General features: G+C 39.1%; 1 protein-coding gene across 1 annotated transcript in view; it reads left to right on the top strand.

Moving 5' to 3' along the window:
- apip (APAF1 interacting protein) overlaps window positions 1–6,059 on the top strand; it is an 11,337-nt gene extending 5,278 nt beyond the window's left edge. The window contains exons 6-7 of the mRNA XM_060859571.1: window positions 3,432–3,599; window positions 5,478–6,059. Coding sequence (XP_060715554.1) covers window positions 3,432–3,599; window positions 5,478–5,577 — 268 coding nt within the window. The 3' untranslated portion in view covers window positions 5,578–6,059. The remainder of the gene's footprint in view (window positions 1–3,431; window positions 3,600–5,477) is intronic.
- The last annotated feature ends 9,456 nt before the right edge of the window (window positions 6,060–15,515 follow it).

Below are 15,515 nucleotides of genomic sequence, written 5' to 3'. Positions count from 1 at the left end.
TTTTGTTTATGTGTTTTGAATATGAAAAATGTACAGTACCTGTATTTATAAATGACAAATATTGTATAAAAACATACAGTAATAAAAGAGAATGTTAAAAAATAAACTGGTTTTACTTTACGGAAGATGCGCACGGAGGTTGAGGGAGGAGTAAACAGGAGGAATTTTGTCTCGTACGTACACTTTAGTTCTGGCAGGCCACGTCGTCAAGCGTGCATCAGCTGTTAATCAGCTGTCCACGACGCGCACCAATCCGGTTACGACATCCATATTACCCGAACATTTAAATTCCCATTCACAGAGCCGCTTTCTAGTGCTTCGCTGCTGCTGCGATCTAAACTCCCTCCTCCAACCCCGACTCCACCATGCCGGAACCTGTGTTCGTTGTACAAGTTTACGTCATAAATCTCCACATATTTTTCTCTCTCTCTCCCTCTCTCTCTAATTATTTAATTATTTATTTATCCATTCATTCATTATCCATTCATTCAATCATTCATCATTTATTACTTTCCAAAAACGCGTAAGCGAGCATATCTAATACTATGCATGATTAGTGGTTCTGTTATACGGGGCATGTGTCCACACATGCGCACGGACGGCGCGTGGATTTTTGCCCAGAACAGAACCATACCGCCAACACTAACTGTATGCGTATCATCTAATAAATTCTCTTTTGACAAAGTGGTCCTGACAGAACTGAAATTCTCTTAACTTAACTGAACTTAATTGCTACAATTTCTGTTTTCTTTACATTAATTTTGCTTAATTTTCTTCATCGCTTTTCTCGTCACTTGTTTTTGCCTTTTTTGTCATTCTTTCCTCACAAACATCTGCCGCTTGTTTTAATAAAAACCTGTCCGGTCAGCATATCAGATGCGGTGTAGTCGCACAAGTTTTTAACAAATCCAACGCTCAAAACGGATCCGAAAATTACGGATCCGCAGATAGTCGGCACCTCACGCACGGACTTTGTGACTCTCCATATTAAATGAATGACTTCCTGTTTATCGGCCGTCGTTTGTCGTGTGCAGTGGAAAGGCGGCTTTAACCGAGTGAGACGCGGGAAGCTGAGGCGGGGAAACAGAGCACACGTGGTTGTTGGGGATCTTTGTTTCGGCGGCGGCGGCTCGGATGCTCGTATCTCAAAAATTCGCTCGTATATCAAGACAAAAATGTGGTCGAATCACAGCTCGTATCTCAAAAAATTCGTATGTCAAAGCACTCGTATCTCGAGGCATCACTGTATAGAAATCTTTATATAACCAAATATATACATCACATTACATCACAGGCACGGTGACTCAGTGGTTAGCACGTTCGCCTCACACCTCCAGGGTTGGGGGTTCGATTCCCGCCTCCACCTTGTGTGTGTGGAGTTTGCATGTTCTCCCCGTACCTCGGGGGTTTCCTCCGGGTACTCCGGTTTCCTCCACCGGTCCAAAGACATGCATGGTAGGTTGATTGGCATCTCTGGAAAATTGTCCATAGTGTGTGATTGCGTGAGTGAATGAGTGAGTGTGTGTGTGCCCTGCGATGGGTTGGCACTCCGTGCAGGGTGTATCCTGCCTTGATGCCTAATGACGCCTGAGATAGGCACAGGCTCCCCATGACCCGAGGTAGTTCGGATAAGCGGTAGAAGATGAATGAATGAAACATTACATCACATGCATGTGCAGTTCTTTGCATCCTCACCGAATTTCTGCTGAATATAAAAACGCTGACATTTACTCGGGTTAATTCCCTTCCTGCATTTGGCTCAGAACGTTAGTCCGATACCAGTCCATTATCTGCTTATTATACACCGATCAGCCATAACATTAAAACATTAAAACCACTGAGAGGTGAAATGAGTCCAATCTCACGACTTACAGGCATTAAAAGGATCTGCTGCTTCTTGGGGGCAGATACCACAGCACACATCCAGAGGTTTTGTAAAGTCTGGGCCTTGTGGGTCAGAACAATGGAAGGATCCAATAGGCAGGTGGTTTTAATGTTATGGCTGACCGGTGTATATTATGTAGATAATGAATTGGTATCAGACTAAGACTGTGAAGCAGATGTGCAGATGCAGGAGGGGAATTGACCTCAGTAAATGTCAGCATTTAATATTCAGCATTAATTCGGTGAGGATGCAAAGCCTCCTCCGCACATGGCACAAAAGGAGGGTTTTTTTTTTGTTTTTGTTATGTTTTTGGTCCAATTCCTAATGAGCTTTAATGCAGGTAACAGTAAGTTACCTGCAGGTGAAAACAAGCAGCAGCCTTGTTACTATGTTCCTAAATCTCAGACAAGAATAAAACGCTGCACAACTATAATGCATCATAATCTCATTTTTCCTTGCCATCTGTTTGCTAATTAAAATGATATCATAATCAGAGATTACAGCGGGTTCTTCTAAAAAGTTTTAAACCATTCCTGAACTGCGCATTAAATGACTTGACACACAAAGGACAGGAAATCAACATTCTAACCCATCACACTCTGCCTTCAGACAAGAGCGTGTCCGCCGGGTAAGCACCGACTCTCACAGGCTGGAGTAACCCTTCTCAAACAAAAGTTCTGTTGCTAGCACGTCTTGAAGTTCTAGCCTTAAATGTGCAAATTTTACGGCCCACGGATTGATCTTCTGCACCGCATTATTGTTTGATCGTCTTCTATAAGACTGTTAAATGTCACATGGGTAAAAGAACAGAAGAATCGCTGAGGCTGCGTTCTGTTTTTATCTTTCAGAGCTGTGGAAATCAGTCAGGGACCCCATTTGCAATTTTAATGCAGCTCTAATAGTTTTTTTTGCTATGTCTTATTTTGTTAGATCGGTTTGTCTGTAAGGGCAACGTTACTGCCTCACAGCTCCGTAATCCCTGATCCAAACCCTGAGCGCGGGTTTCTGTCTGCAGCGATGTCTGTGTGATGATTATATTGGTTCTCTAGGTTTGTTTACATGTATTGCTTGCACCTAATGTCCTGGTCAGTGACCTTAACCAGGATAAACCAGGATAAAAATACTTTTCTTACACAAATGAATATTAAAAGCATCGATCGAAGACCGAGGTGTGTCATCCAGTGACTCCTTGGTTCTCTTCTACACTTGTTTTATTCTTAGTTTGCTTAATTTATTAGTCTTTATTAATAGTACATCTAAATGGTGTAAAATAAAACTAAAATAGTCTTCCTTTATTGCCCTTGCATTTATTTATTATAATGCATTAGTGCACTCATTTAAGGGGAATCATGTTGAAATCTCAGACTGCGATCATCCATGCAGTCTAATTGTAAATTAACATACAAACAGGAGCTTATTTGCTATGGACTAGTAACAAAGGCAGCTTAAAAACATCCCTGCAAACCGCACTGAATACAACCGGATATACGATCACTGGCTCACAGCTAACATTTGGCTTCCACGCTTTGCTTCTTTGTGCCTTAAGGTACGACGAGACGCTGGTGGTACCCATCATCGAGAACACACCAGAGGAAAAGGACCTGAAGGAGCGCATGGCCAGAGCTATGGAGGAGTACCCAGAATCCTGTGCTGTGCTCGTCAGACGGCACGGAGTCTACGTGTGGGGGGACAGCTGGGAGAAAGCCAAGACCATGTGAGATACCAGACCATACACTGACTACATTATCATATATAACACTGTTGCTCATTTCTGCAAGTTTTCACACTGAATTTGTTCACCAAGTGCCTGAAGGGAAACATTGCTAAAGTGTTGTGCTGTTGTCATTTATTTGGTTTCGAGGTAATTACACTAGCAGCGGGGGTTGGAAGAAATAATAACTCCTCTATCCAGTTCTGTCTAGTTATAGGAATAATTAGGGTGCAACTGTTGGAATACATCAGTAATCCATCAGGTTTGATTAGGATGAGTGCTCGCCAATAGTAAGTGAATCTGGCAGCACACAGCTTCAAAAGGCACAATTCCAAGGAAACTGCAGAGATTCCTGGATAAATAGTTACACGGTAGCTTCCAAAACTTAGAACCCAATAAAAAAGTCTACAAAAGTTTCAGTACAGAAGTCAGAAATGGTTCAAATGCGATGCTTTGCTGTAAAAACAAACTGTTTTCAGAATTCTGAGAATCAAATTTTTAGTAATTGTTAGAAATCTAGTTCAGAAGCCCAATCTGAATATTTTCAGCATTTATTTATTTACATTTACATTTACAGCATTTGGTAGATGCCCTTATCCAGAGCGACGACCAAAAGTGCTTAAGTCTCTATTGTTGGAGGCATTAACTCTTGTTCACTAGGTTACATACTTAAAGGTGGGGTCTCCGTCGTTTGAAAGCCAATGCTGACATTTGAAATCACCAAAACAAACACGCCCCTAACCCAAATGGGTCCCACCCCTGTATTGATAGCTCCACCCACACATACATATGGAACCCAGGCAACTAATGGAAAGAAATGTGTCTTTATCATAGCCGAAGGGAAGAACAATACGATAGCAGATAAACAAACAAGCAAAAATGACACACAAGCATAATCATGCAAAGGACAAAGGCATATATTAGTTCTGTGTAACAAAGCAAAACCAACGTTACTCACCTATCGAGAAGGAGAAAACAAACTTGGCATCCCATCGCAGGCCTTCCCGCTCCTTCAGTTCTCTCCAGCCCTGGAAAGCTGATCCTATATTAACACGTCCTACTTCTTGCCTTATCGTAAGCCTTTCTTCGCTTTCTTGCTTTGTTTTTATCCTCCATGTCAATGTTAAAACCGCTTTCTGCTAATGTCACACATACGCACTGAACACTCTCTCCGCCCATATTGTCAAGACACGCCCCTTTCTGCTCATTGGCTACACGTTAGTTTTGTTTTTGTTTTGTTTTGAGGCCCAATGCAGTTTTAGGAAGCATTTCACAAATAACGGAGACCCTACCTTTAAGACACCATGAGCCTAAATCTTTTTTTTTTTTTTAAATACGCACATACAACAAACATTATTTATTAATACACGGACAACAAGAAGATAACACTGTAATAATTTGCTCTCGACTATAGTTTGACGGCTCACATAGTTTACATTTAAAATATATTTTCATCAAATGCCGCCGATTAGGTTACTTTACCTTCTATAGAGTTTCCAAGCGTAAACGTTCCCCTCATTAGATTGGCTTCAGACTGTCTGAGTATGAGCAGCACATAACTCATCCAGCCTTCAAACGGGGCGTATTTGGCTGTAATCACTGCTGCCAGCATGGATGTAATTAGTTATTGAGCAAGAGGCGCAATTACCTTTTTACACAACAATTTAGTTTTCCATAACATTTGTAAAATAACGCACATTAGTGACTTGTGCAGTGTGTTCGGTAGTGCTGGTGTCAGTGTAGTATGTATGTATGTATGTATGATGGATTTGATAGCATTGTACGTAATAGTTGGATGTCTTTTTTTTTTTTTACGCTGTCTAATCACACAGTCTCACTCACCCTGTCTAAACATCTTTGCTGTTTTTTTTTCCCCCCCAGGTGCGAATGTTACGACTACCTGTTTGACATCGCCGTGCAGATGAAGCAGTGCGGTTTAGACCCATCTGCACTTCCCACCGAAGCTAAAGGCATTATCTGATCTGACTCATTGCTGATGTCTGCATGACGCTCACATTTCTTTTAGGAGAAGCAGACAATGAGGCACAAAATTGAATACCGTTAATCAGAAACATTCAGTCTTCACCAATCAGATATCAGCCGACACGATGCACGATACTTCTCACAAATATAATTATGAATATTTCATAATTAAGGATGATAAAGAGATCTCTGATTGACTGCGTGCTCACAGCAGCCTCTAAAGTGACACATGATAGATATGCATCCTTTTTGAATTTTTAGGGGTTAAAAACCAAAAATAACGTCTTGTACTATTGTATAACGTGCCTGATGATATATGAATTCATGATTCACTATGACATTAAAGGACATGCCATTTGGAAATTCCTGTTACGCCATTAAAAAAATGAAGTGTGATTTTTCTGAGAATGAAAAGAATGTGCAGGGTTTTCTGCCACACACAGAAAACCCTTTATCCTATTAAAGCATTTCATTCCGTCAGTAGCTGGTTTCTTGAATTAAGCTATTAATGCTGACTCACTACAAGGCTGCTTATTGCAGAGTTTTTTTCTTTTCTTTAAAAAGTCAGTCTTTGCTTGAGTTTTATATAAATCTGTGGCTCATCCCCATTGACTCACTTAGCGTTCTTTTGCGTAGGATTTTGTCATCATTTGATTTATTTATTTTTTCTTCGCAAACGTCGTCGGTTGTTGATTTGGACTTGGCGCAGTATCACACAATCCAACTTTTTTTTTTCATCCACAAGGTGTCAGTGTGGTCTTAAATCTCATAACTGAGCACCAATGAGATTAGAAAACGCACGGTGCAAGGCAACATTCATATTCACATTATCCAGGTTTAATAAGTCTGCCCCGTCTATTGAAGATTCTGTCGAACTCGTGACAGATGAAGCGTGAGGTAGAGAGGGACTTCATCTAGTGATGGATTCAGCAGCAAGTCGCTTCGTGGAGCCAGTCTTTGTTCAATTGCCTTCCGGTTTCCACTGCCGCCGTTCCCTCATCCATTTGAATGAACGTTATTCCCGGAGGTGCCATAACTCGCAGGCTGCCCACGCTGGCTGGAGACTGCTAGGCTCAGCTGATTCAACCCTACTGTGACTGCTCTCATCGTTCCCTTCCTGAGTGTGGGCATACCTGCTGAGCAACAGCAAGACAAATCACAGCCAATTCCTACTGGAGTTGTTTATTCTAGTCTTGTTCATTCCGGAAAACTCACATTTCTGGCTGGTGTGTAAACGCGTGATGAAAGCTGGCACCTTGGCATTTAAGGATAAGGCCAGTGTTGACCACTGCTGTTCGAAGCAATCGGAAAGCATCACTGAGAGAGATCTGACCCGTAACAATGTGCTGCCATCCAAGTGTTTGTATTTGGGATGACTGATAAGTTAAAGGTGAATAGTAGGTGTAGTAAACAGTGGATCTGGTTTGGCTGGAACTCAGTATAGATTTGGTTTACAGGCTTGTGTTAATCCGTATTGATTTTTCCTTGTTGCCAATTCTTTTAATGGTAAATCAATGATTTCATTATCCACAATTTAAAAAGACTGGACAACAAACATTTAGACCATTTCAGGTTTAAGGAGAATACGGAAACGCTGGAATAATATTACCAGCTCTGCAGTCAGGAACTGCTTGTTGGCAGCGGCAATCATGAAAACTCAACTGGATGTAGATTCTGCAGTAATGTAATCAAAAGTAAACAGAAAACTGACAGTCGGTTCTCAAGTTTGTTGCTCGACGCGTCTGAGATCTCACCAGCGCTGGAGAGGGAAAAAAAAAACGTTGATCCATTTCTAATTCTCAACACCATTAGCATTTTTTAAATAAAATGTGAGATCACATGATGTTTTAAGTCTTTTTAATCATTTTGAGTCTCGGTAGTGAGATGGTGAAAAGTGTCATGGCTTCCAGGTGGCCGGTTAATAGCAGGGACTTAAAAACGTGCACAAATCATTCCAGACTCATATGCTGATTGGCTCCTCTCAGAAGAAGGCAACTCTTTTGGGATGTCTTTTTTTTTTTTAGTGATGACTCATACTAGCATACTCTGATGTTAAATTGTGGAACTCCTACAGAAAATGTGTAAAGTCTGGCAGATCTGCTAATATAATCAGAGTAAATATCACTGGATATCGTGCAGCGTAAACTTGTGTAGAGATGATTAAACTCTTATACTGTGCAAACCTATGGCTTTACTATCCATCAGCCTTTATTGCTCCTCGTGCTGAGAAATGACAGCCACTGACTCCAGATGCAAATGCCACATATAAACTCATGCATTGCATGTTTTAATAGCCTTGTATAAAAAAAAAATGCAGCTACAGAATGCTGACTAAGAAACAACTAAGCAGCCAGTTGTGCAGTTACTACAGGTTATTACAATACTCTCACCCAATATATATTCAAATAACCCTCAGTCCCAAGCCGGATGAGAGAAATAAAAGATAAATACAAACCAACCAATACTTGGTCAGCGCTATAAATGTGCATGTAGACATCCAGTACATACTTTCAGAGGACAGTACCTTAAATCAGCAGATCAGATGTCTGAACAGGCTGGAATTATAGGCTTTCAGCTCCACTAATTAACCCAGCTAATTCATGTGTGCTTTTCGCACTGAACGAAGTTGCTATGTTAATGCGTGACTCACAGCAGGAAACTGGGATGTCGTCGAGGGCAATTTCCTTCCACTTTGTGCATGGCACATTTGAAATCAAGGATCTAGGACCCTGTGCAAGCATTTCAGCTGCTTCGCTCCTGATTACAATTTTTGATGCAAAGCAGCTCCTAGACCTGTATACTTTCACTCTCTTACATTCAACCAGCGCTGTGTAGCAGAGATGCCGAATCCTGCAGCACAGAATTAAATAAGAGAACCGAGGAGAGCATGGGAAAGGTGAAAAGTATGTATTTAAAAAAGAACACATACAGAACATTCAGCAAATAAAGTGTCGAATGAGAGGCAGACAATGCTAAACACAATGAATGAGAACAAAAATAGGCAATTTAATATTCTTAACAGAATATACAGTCTTTATGTAATCAAGGACATTTAGAATGATCTAATCAGTGGCTTCACTGCTTTCTTTTTTTATTTATTTATTTTTTATTTTATTTTAATTTATTTATTTATTTATTTATTTTTGGAAGATGTACATTGACAGCATCAGCAACACCACCACTGACGTAAAATCGATTCAACCATCTCAAGGCAACAGCAAAAATGTGCCAAAATGGAGGAACAAGGATGTGATTATGTGAAATAGCCCTAAGATTTATTCTCTGAGAGAAAAGAAGCCTGTCTAATCCAGGGTTATTAGATTAGATTCTTTTCCATAAGCATAGCCAGTGGTGTATTTATTTTATTTTTGTTACAGTGGTGGAAATCATAACCCACTATATTTTTCAGTGTGTTTTTTATAGGTGACTGGTCACTTTAATTATTCCTGAATAACTAAAAAATATGTTCTGCTGCTGGAAAGTTGAGGTATAAAAAAACAAACAAACAAACAAAAAAAATGGTTTTAAAACTGTTTTATTGTTGTTCACATTGAAATAATGACCCTAATATTTGAATAGTTAGAATCTGTTTATAAAAATGTACAGATGAAATTTATCTCACGAATAAAGAGTCGGGTTAAATAAAGTATACATTTATTTTACAGATAAAGAATAGAATAGAGTTGAGTTGAATAAAGTAGAAATGTATTCGATTTTACAGTATAAAAACTAAGACTTAGCAGTTCACAAAACTTGAACGTACACAATAAACTCTCAATATACCACAAATAGAAAAAAATGAGTGCATATATATATAATTAATATATATATTTAGAATTAAGTTATTTACAGACTGATTTTGAGATTTCTGTACAGATTTATTGACAAAAAAAAATTACAGGTTTTCAGGTTTAAACTGTTAGACAGGTGAGAAATTGTGGTAATGTCTGTGTAAAAAAAAATAAATGTGTGTATACACTATGCATGACACTATAAAAATTGTTGTGCAGTATACAGTATAGTAGAAATCAGTCGGATGTCCAATCTTCTCCAGTTGTAGAGTCGGATAGCATTGAGCAAGTTCTACTGGAGATACAGCTCTGCAGTTTGACCGGCATGGGATCCTGACTGAGGAAAACTTTGACAACTCCTGTTCTAAAGCCCCAGCATCCTCTGGAGCATCCTGTGTGAGCAGTGAGTAAAGCTGACGTTTCATTTAGCTTAAATGTGTTTGTTATATAGCTTCACAGTTCTATTTGTTAGAGAATATGTCATGCAGCCTGTAGCCTTTATGGGACTTATGCAAATGTACTCTTGATGCAGACCTTCCCATCTCTTAAAAATGCAGATTTCTGCTTCTAGGAGGCTGTTTCACTATGATTACTCCTGCACAGATTGAGTGATAGCTAAAGTAGGGTGATTGCTGATGTTGCTATTGCAGATATTAGCATAGCAGATTAGGTGCTATAGTGAACATTGTGAAACTCTGGGATTTTTGCACGGGGCTTTGCGTTCGTGACACTGTTTATTTGTCCAATATTAGTGACACATCCCTGATATTTTAGCAGTCTTTGAGCATGACAGAAATGTCACACACCCATGGATAGTTCCATCATTACCTGGTCACTAATGTATGGTGGAGTTATGGCTCTGAAGGATGTCCAAATATAAAAGTAATGTTTTTTTTTGTACCTAAACCATGACTGATACTTTTCCAGAACTTTGTCCAGAAATTATTTTGTTCTTCATGATGCTGTTTGTTTAATTGTGTTCTATGACCAGCTCTGGAGCTTTCCAGAAAGCATTAACATGTGCGGCATTTGGCAGATAGCTTTATCCAGAGCAACATACATTTATCAAATTTGAACAATTGAGGGTTGAGGGCCTTGCTTAAGCGTCCATTAGTGTCAGCTTGATGGTTCATGGGATTCAAACTCACAATCTTCCAATCAGTAGTTCAACATCTTTACCGCTGAGCTTCCTGAATCAGAAATCAGTGCATTTCAATTGAGATCACATGATGCATTAATTACACACAGATGGACCTCATTCAGCCATGGTGCCAAATTTATGGAGTGAATACTTTTGCAATAACAACTTTTTATTATATTTATGTGCAGAAATGTTTGCAAACTACAGCGATGTTCCTCCCTCCTTAATAATATCATGGGCCTGTATCTTCTATAGATGTAATCATCTCCATAACATATAAAGTATTAAGCTGTTTCAGTTCCAGATTAAAATTACTGTTCTAAATGTGGAAAAGTTCAAGGTGAAAACATTTGCAAGCTAGAGTATGTCTGTGCATTGTGTAGCATGATCCGGAGTCTGCATGGAGGTCAGGTGTTTAAGGAAAACATAGGCACTTGTTGAACATGCTAGGGTTGCTCAGGGTTGTGTTGAAGGAAATATGGGCCAAGGTTACACTTGTGCTTTTGTCCTTTCATCACGCTCCTCGGATGGAGGAGTAATTTACATCTGCCTGCCTCCCTTCCTTGCTCCGTCGCTTGTCTGCCACGGAAAATTGCAGTGCTGAATGAATCTCAGCAATAGGAATGTGGCTAATGGACTGAATACGCTTGCAAGGAGGTTAGAGACCACCAAACCCGTTCATCAAAATGCTGAAGATGTATGCATTATCACCTGCACTCTCAGTGAAAGACTAGAATTCAGAGCTGGGATCTGTGGGGATGGGGAGGAGATGACCTGAGGCCACACCTTGCATCTCTGCTTTTTGCTTATTCAGGAAGTGTGTCCCAGTGCAGCACATCACCAACATCAATCCCAGGAACATTAGTGGTCCTGACAGCTGGAAGAGCTTCGGAATGGGATGCTCCAGGCTTCCTGATAACACTTTGCACTGGTTCAGCACTCGCCTTGCACTGTCATATGCTAAGACAAGTTATGGTCGGATGGAGACAGCTTCTTGGAAGCAGAGATAATAATGTTACTGATAGCAGAGTGATAAAGGAGAGACTGCTCATGTTCTGCAAGCACAGAGTGTAACAGTAATCAGCGAGAGCTCATAATTGATTCCTAATTTGGATTCAAAGTCTTTTTTAAAATTGTGCTAAAATGCTCAGCACCTTCAGAAAAGGGCAAAATGAAAAATTCAAATATCTGAGTCAGAGAACAGGTCACAAGGAGGCTGCACAGAAGCAGAAATTAAATTATCTTTGAATGTTCTTTCTCCTTTTATTCTTTTTTAAATAAAGGTAATTAAGTTCATAGTCTTGCTGGACTACTTGGGTACGGCGGAATGGAGTAGGATACATTGCGAGGGGAGAGAGGGGGGGTAATCAAGGCACTTTTCCGCCTCTAGTCCATCAATACTAAGCAGTGGAAAATCGGAGTATTCAGGCCATGCTGCTCTCTGTGTCTCCCGAGACATCAATCATCTGCCGACTTGTGCATAGGGTTTTCTTGAATTGCACACATGCTCATTTGCAGATTGATTTGCGCTCCATCACTTTAAAGCCTTGAATCAACCAGCTATGTCCCTGCAATTACAAGTGTGACATCTTGTATTCCTGACCATGCCTAATGTAATACATGCAAAAACACTGATCAGTACAGTCACTGAGTACAATAAGAATATCACAGTGTGGTGCAGAAGTATCCTCCCTCTTGAACTCGAACATTTAGTAGTGTTCAATTGTGGAATTGAAATGGATTTAATTGGAATTATAGTAAGTGATGCTCCACAGGAATTGGGGTTTTGTTAATAGTCAGTACTATAAATATAACAGAACTCCAGGGGGAGCAAGGGGGTGAATACTTATGAAAGGCTCTGTTACTATGTAAAAGTAGTCTGAGACTAAACTTGCTTTTCTAGTAAAGGGTTAAGTGAAAAATTACTAACCTGGGTGTAGAACAGATCCGAAGCTCACTGGGAACACGGTCTGTCTTTAATAATAGAAAAATCTTTTCATTCGCTCTTGCTTCAAAGGAATCAGAGTATTAGCCTTTCTTTTATAGATGTTAGATGTTGAAATAATAGAATAAAGCATTTAGACAAATGTGTAAAAGGCTAGAACATCATATAACTATACTTATGATGTGAAACTATGATCAGTGATCCTCAAATAAAAGTTAGAATGAATATTCGGTGTGTGATCGTGTTAGACCTTAGTGTATAATACGATAGAGTTGTGTTCTGACTGCTCTCCATCAGAGACAAACACAATGACAAAGACATGGAACATAATCAGAGACTGATGTTCAACCCTGTAACCATACAAAAGGGGCGATATGAAATAGACTGGCCTCGGTGGACCCACAAAAATAGTTTTATAATAGTCCAATCAGACCTCTTTGTGTAGGGGAACCTGTCTAATGGAGTGTGTGCTGTAGGGAGAAAATAACATTCTTGCAGGATGAAGAGACACACAACAACAAATTGTGACATCTGAATGATCTTATTATTATTTTACGCTTTGCAAACAGCAGCTGGTCTCTGGAGTACAAACTGTATTTTCAGAGTAGAGAAAAGTAGACTTGCAAAAAAGATTGTTTAATAGGCTTGGCTCGTGTGCATTAGGGGACCAAAAGCCCCTACGATGGTAGTAATACATATCAGTTTTGACTTTACAAGGAGGTACAATGTGTAAAGGAGAGAAAATTTAGCCAATTTTTTACACAAGTAAACATGCAATTACGTTTCAAAACTCTGGTTCTCTGGTATAAAAGTACATAAAGGTATAAAAGTATATTAAAGTTTCACGAAAGAAAAGGACATCTGCCTCAAATCACATCCAGGTTTTTGTTACTGATGGCAAATAAGTAACGTTTAGTCGAAACGAGGCTAACACACTTAGCCGAGAACATGTCAAGACCCAGACTAGATGCTGGTTGCTGGATGTATTCTAATCTTTTTATTCTAATCTAGATCTTTCTAATCTAACATGGAACTACAAATAAGTACATTAAACCTGCATAGGACATAAACTCATACAGGTTTTTGTGACCAGGTTCAGCTGTGCATTATACAAACAGGACATACATGTAAAATATTTAAAAAATGGAGTCACTTCAAATGTATAAGTGTTGTAATAATTACACAAGCAGAAACAGACATTTGCATTTTGTACTCAAGAGAAAGAGGTACGTGAACTGGAAATGATGTTATGGTCTCAGGTGGGTTTTTAAAAAGGCTTCACCAAGGAGTCAAAGGAAAACATAAGCTAAGGCTAACTAACAGCACATTTATTGCTAATAACTAAGCTATTACGTATTAAGGGTATCGCTAATAAACTAGCTGGATGCTAATATCTAGCGATGAATGCAAAGCGTAAATATAAACAGATAGATCACAGAGACTAATGTTAGATCTCATTCCTGTTGTTACATTAGATCAATTTTAAATTTATTAAGAATTTTGATCAGCTTATTGAAATCTTTTGAAGCTAAACAGCCACCTTAGGATTATACAAATATATGGTTATTATATAAAAATCTAATGATATCTGAAAGCATGGATGATGGATGGTTGGATGGATAAATGAATGGTTGAATGGATGGATGGATGGATGGATGGATGGATGGTTTTGACACTGAAGTGAATAAAAAGTTGAGATGTTCTTAAATGTAGAAGATTAAAGTAGGTAACAGTGGAGAGGAAAACAGATTTTACATGGAAACTAAGAACTAAGAAAATAATTTATTATTTACTTATTGATTGCTTGCATTTTGTTAAATATGCTTTAGTTGTGTTAATTTTGCAACATTTTTTTTTTTTACTGCTACTGAAATGAAAAAATGTTTAAGGATGCATGTCATTGCACGTCATTACCCAAATTCTTCTACTGGAAAATTAAAATCATTATATGATATTTTAAAAAAAAACTTTTTTGACAAATATTTTAAAGGACGTCAATAATTCTGGTGATGTCTCTGGCGTGACATGCGCTATTCGTCAAGGGTGGAAGACTAACATTTATTTTGCACCTTCAGCCTTGTGCACTCAAACATAGTTACTTTAAAGGGGTGTGTGTAGGTTGAGATTTCAGAGCCTTTGTGCTAGATAGCTATAAGGTTCAGTGCTGTGGCTCTCACTTCAATTGTGTCAGTCAAAAGTAGACTCTCTCTCTCTCTCTCTCTCTCTCTCTCTCTCTCTCTCTCTCTCTCTCTCTCTCTCTCTCTCTGTCCCCTCTGTGTGTTTCTTGTCAACTCGTCATGCATCCCCTCTCTTTGTATTTCTCTGAAATTGCTGTCTATTGGTGGGAGATTCCTTTCAGAACAGGTTTTGAGCGGAGTAGAGACTCAGGGTGTGTCTGGAATGACAATGAGGCCTTGGCTCCGGCTCTAATATTAACTTATTGAAAGACTCCTCAGGAATTGTCTTGCCATGCTTTCTTCAGCGTGTCAGCGCTGCTATTGTTCTTTTGATGGTGCAGCTCTTATTAAAGGCCATCTAGAAAGGTTACTCAATCAGAGAGGGAGAAATGAAGGGAATGCAAGAAGGGAATTCATAAATGCTGAGGAACATATTTATTTTGCATAAAATGCATTGATTTGATATGTGTTTACATGAGGAGAATCTTTCTTTCTTTCTTTCTTTCTTTCTTTCTTTCTTTCTTTCTTTCTTTCTTTCTTTCTTTCTGTCTGTCTGATTACCTTCATTTCAGAAATTGTTTTCTTTCAAATTCAACTTATATGATTAATTAGCAGTCCTGCTGTTTTGCGATGATGGGGGGAAAAAACATGATTTAATGGATGGATAAGTTAGCAGCCTTTTTTTTTTTCATTTCCAAATGTCACATAAACCAAAAGAAAATGAGAAACCAAGGTAGTTTAAAAGTCAGAGCTAAAAAGCTGCCATGCAAAGCCACAGGGAGTCATAACTTGTGAACATTTTCCGGTGAGTAACAAAAGGCGCCCGGGCTCTTCAGATACACCACTCTCATTTTTTTCCCCCAGATGCAAAAAATAAACCGG

This window comes from Tachysurus vachellii, chromosome 23, assembly GCF_030014155.1.
Source record: "Tachysurus vachellii isolate PV-2020 chromosome 23, HZAU_Pvac_v1, whole genome shotgun sequence".
In the NCBI taxonomy this organism is placed as follows: domain Eukaryota; kingdom Metazoa; phylum Chordata; class Actinopteri; order Siluriformes; family Bagridae; genus Tachysurus; species Tachysurus vachellii.
Note: the sequence above shows the minus strand (reverse complement) of the source record. Positions and strands in the feature narration are given on the sequence as shown.